This window comes from Centruroides sculpturatus, unplaced genomic scaffold, assembly GCF_000671375.1.
Source record: "Centruroides sculpturatus isolate CEXI.00-Female unplaced genomic scaffold, Cexi_2.0 scaffold576, whole genome shotgun sequence".
NCBI lineage: Eukaryota > Metazoa > Arthropoda > Arachnida > Scorpiones > Buthidae > Centruroides > Centruroides sculpturatus.
In genome coordinates this window covers 225499-228943 of record NW_019384852.1, presented here as the reverse complement: position 1 = coordinate 228943, position 3445 = coordinate 225499, and the positions used below count along the sequence as shown (strand labels likewise).

Genomic DNA, 3445 nt, shown 5'->3' with positions numbered 1-3445 from the left:
ATTTAACCTTTCTCACTACTTTTTATCTTTTGTCCTTTCCCCAAATTTGGGTCTATAATCCTTTGAGTCACAACTCCAGCTTTATTTAATAATCTTTCTTCATTCACACATCTCCAAGTATTTGAAAATATTTCCTTTCCACTCAAAAATAAAATATAAATAAAGATTTATGGCTTTGTTAAACTTATTTTTTGAGTTTATGCCATTGAAATAAATAAATAATAAAAGAATTTAAACATTTATCAGTTTTGTTTACACGTTTATTGGGCCACATTGGAACTTGTCTTGGGCCGCATGCAGGCCGCGGGTTGGACACCCCTGGTTTAGAATGAAAATGGCGGAAAAAATATGACTAATCCATCTAGAGGTAAAAAAAACAAAATAACTTTCCAAACAAGCCAATAAAAAGTCTGCATTATTCTTCAGTTTATTTTCATTAAAACTGTTCATTTTGAAGTTTGTTATCAAGAAACAAAAATAATTTAAAAACTTTATAATATTCTATCAATTTTTATTTTGATTGGGTAAAAATTTGAATTGATGTTTAAATTTGGATATGAAAACACTGTCATGTGTTTTGATTTGTGAATAACATTTGAAAAAATATAGTAATTTATTAAGTAGTAATAAAATGATTAACAAACATTATATTGAGAAAATTTCTTCTAAATAATTACAATATACTTATTTTTTTTAAAACTAAAACATGAAAAAATAATTGAAGTAATAATTTGAAAAATTATTGAAATAATAATATATCTCTTTATAATATACTTTTCTAATTATGTGAAACTTTCGTGAATTACATATTCTAATTTTATTTAAATGTTTATATCTGTTTCCTTCAAATGAAATATAGACTGTAGTGGCAAAACTGATGAATTGAGGGAGAGTAAGGTGCCACTATACAGGTGGAGGGGTGTACCTTTGAATGAGTGAGCAAGTTGTTCAGTGTTGTGTGTACTGTATCTGTAAATCCTTGTGTACAATAAATCTCATTGGACATCTGAATCTGTTTCATTTGAAGGAACTAAATAATTTATTAATTCAAACTCTATTTTTTTAATGTTTTTAATATATATTTATTAAATCTAATTCTTTATTCTCTTTTATAGAAAATTGAATTGATTTATTTTACTTTTTATGCAGATTAATAAAATAAATAGTTCATATACTGTGTATGAAACAATTTATATTTTTATTTAAAAATTTAATTTGTTTTTTTATGAGATTTAATGGATTTTGTATTACTACTTTAGTTCATACATAGTAATTTCTATATTCATAATAAATTTATTTTATTGACTTGTGCAGTTGATATAGCTTTTATGTAATTAAGCTGCATATTAATATGTATAATGTAATTTATGAATTATGGTCATTATTTTATTTTTTAGGCTGTTCTAGATACAAACATAATTTTTGTACAGAACTATTTGGAAAATATAGAACCATATCTTGGCTTAAAAGATCCAGCTCCATTTCCTAAAATGCAGGTATGATGAAATTTTTACATCTGTTTAGATCAGTTTTAGCATAACCATGGGACTCAGTCATGCAGAAGAACAATTTTTAGACTGACCTTAAATATATGCTTTTGCTTAATTTAACAAATATTTCCTCATTATAATTTACATAATCAAAATTTTACTGTTTTATGTAGATAAAAATTGATAATAGTTAATGCCATCATTTTTTACAGAACCATATAATCTTTATTTATTTATTTATTTTTAATTATAAAAATTGTATTATTTGTTATTGCATTAATTTTAAATATATTTAAATTTCAGATGCTGGTATATTTGTTTTACTTTCTTCCAATATATATAATTAGTATTTATGGACTCTCATATCCTGGCTGTACTTGGATGATTGATCTTAGTTTATTTCATGCTGGAGCAGCATTACAAGTAAGAAGTTGTTATTCTTTTTTAATACATGTATAAAAAAATTTTGTATTAAAATCTTTCATTATATGTTTAGGCCCAAATCTCTCACATGGGAGCTTCTTTACATCCACGTACACCATATATCTTGAGAGTTCCACCAGATTTATATGCACGGTCTGTGTTTTGGATAATAAATCTCATTTTAGCTATTATTCCTCAATTAATTGCATATCGTTGTATGGATCAACCAGAATTATTTGTTTCTCAATCCTCAACAATTAACAAAAATGGCACAAAATTGAAAAATAATTAATTTATGAGTTTTTATTATGGCTTTTTTTTTTAATCTCAGATTATGTGAATAAATAAGTTTAATGTTTGAATTAATTCACGTAGAAAAAGTACAAGCATTTTTAATAATATATTAAAAAGAAATGTAGTAGTATAATTATAGAAAAACAAGGTATAGTAATAACAGACATTAATAACAACAGTTTATTTTGTCCTTGTTTTTTTATAATAAAAATAATTCTTAGTTCTATAGCTTTTTGATATACAGATATATTCCATTGATACAATTCATGGTCTAATTTTGGAAAAATGAAAATCTTATTGGAGTTGTGAATTCTTTTAGGCTATGTTTTATATTTTCATAATCAAATACATTGCTCAAACCATTAATATTTGCAACAAAGTTTTAAAATATTTTATGCATTGATTTTGTTTGATATTTGTGTATATTTTGAGAAATGAACTTGTTGTTTTAAGGATAGAATTATTATGGAATTTGTTTTGATCATAGTAAACGAATTTTAAATGTTTAATATATTCTGCTAAATAATCTATATTCAGTAACGTATTTTTATAGGAAGCTTTATGAATATAAGCATATATCATATTTATAATAAGAGCTAAACAGTTTCAGAGTCCTGCTTCTGAATATATGTCTGTAATAGAATATGTCTATCATATAAACATGAAGTGAGTTTAAGCTATTTAAATCAAACAGTCTTCCTGTCCCACAAATTCATTTTTCTGTTTTTATATCTTTGTGGTAAACATCTTAATATGGATGATCGAAAGAATCAAATTAAACTGTTTTTATTTAACTATTTTGATCATTAATACTAAGATGTTTACCATGTATTAGAATATGTCTGTAATAAATCTCTTATCAAAATTCCATCTTAAAATATTTTGTATCTTTGTCTTTCAAACTTTATTATTTGCTATGAAGCAATAAGACATTGTGACAGCAGAATAATTTTTTACTATAAATAAAGGATTTTGCTAGATTAAGAATTGTCTTGTTGTTTCATTGTTTATATATTCCAATTCTATTTATATTCTTAACTTGTCTTGGGCTGCATGCAGGCCGCGGGTTGGACACCCCTGGTTTAGAATGAAAATGGCGGAAAAAATATGACTAATCCATCTAGAGGTAAAAAAAACAAAATAACTTTCCAAACAAGCCAATAAAAAGTCTGCATTATTCTTCAGTTTATTTTCATTAAAACTGTTCATTTTGAAGTTTGTTATCAAGAAACAAAAAT

At 24.8% G+C, this 3445-nt stretch overlaps 1 protein-coding gene across 1 annotated transcript in view; it reads left to right on the top strand.

Annotated features, from left to right (window-relative positions):
* The window catches only part of LOC111630501 (transmembrane 6 superfamily member 1-like), a 26721-nt gene extending 23525 nt beyond the window's left edge, over positions 1–3196 (top strand). The window contains exons 7-10 of the mRNA XM_023374607.1: positions 1260–1269; positions 1398–1496; positions 1794–1913; positions 1987–3196. Coding sequence (XP_023230375.1) covers positions 1260–1269; positions 1398–1496; positions 1794–1913; positions 1987–2205 — 448 coding nt within the window. The 3' untranslated portion in view covers positions 2206–3196. The remainder of the gene's footprint in view (positions 1–1259; positions 1270–1397; positions 1497–1793; positions 1914–1986) is intronic.
* The last annotated feature ends 249 nt before the right edge of the window (positions 3197–3445 follow it).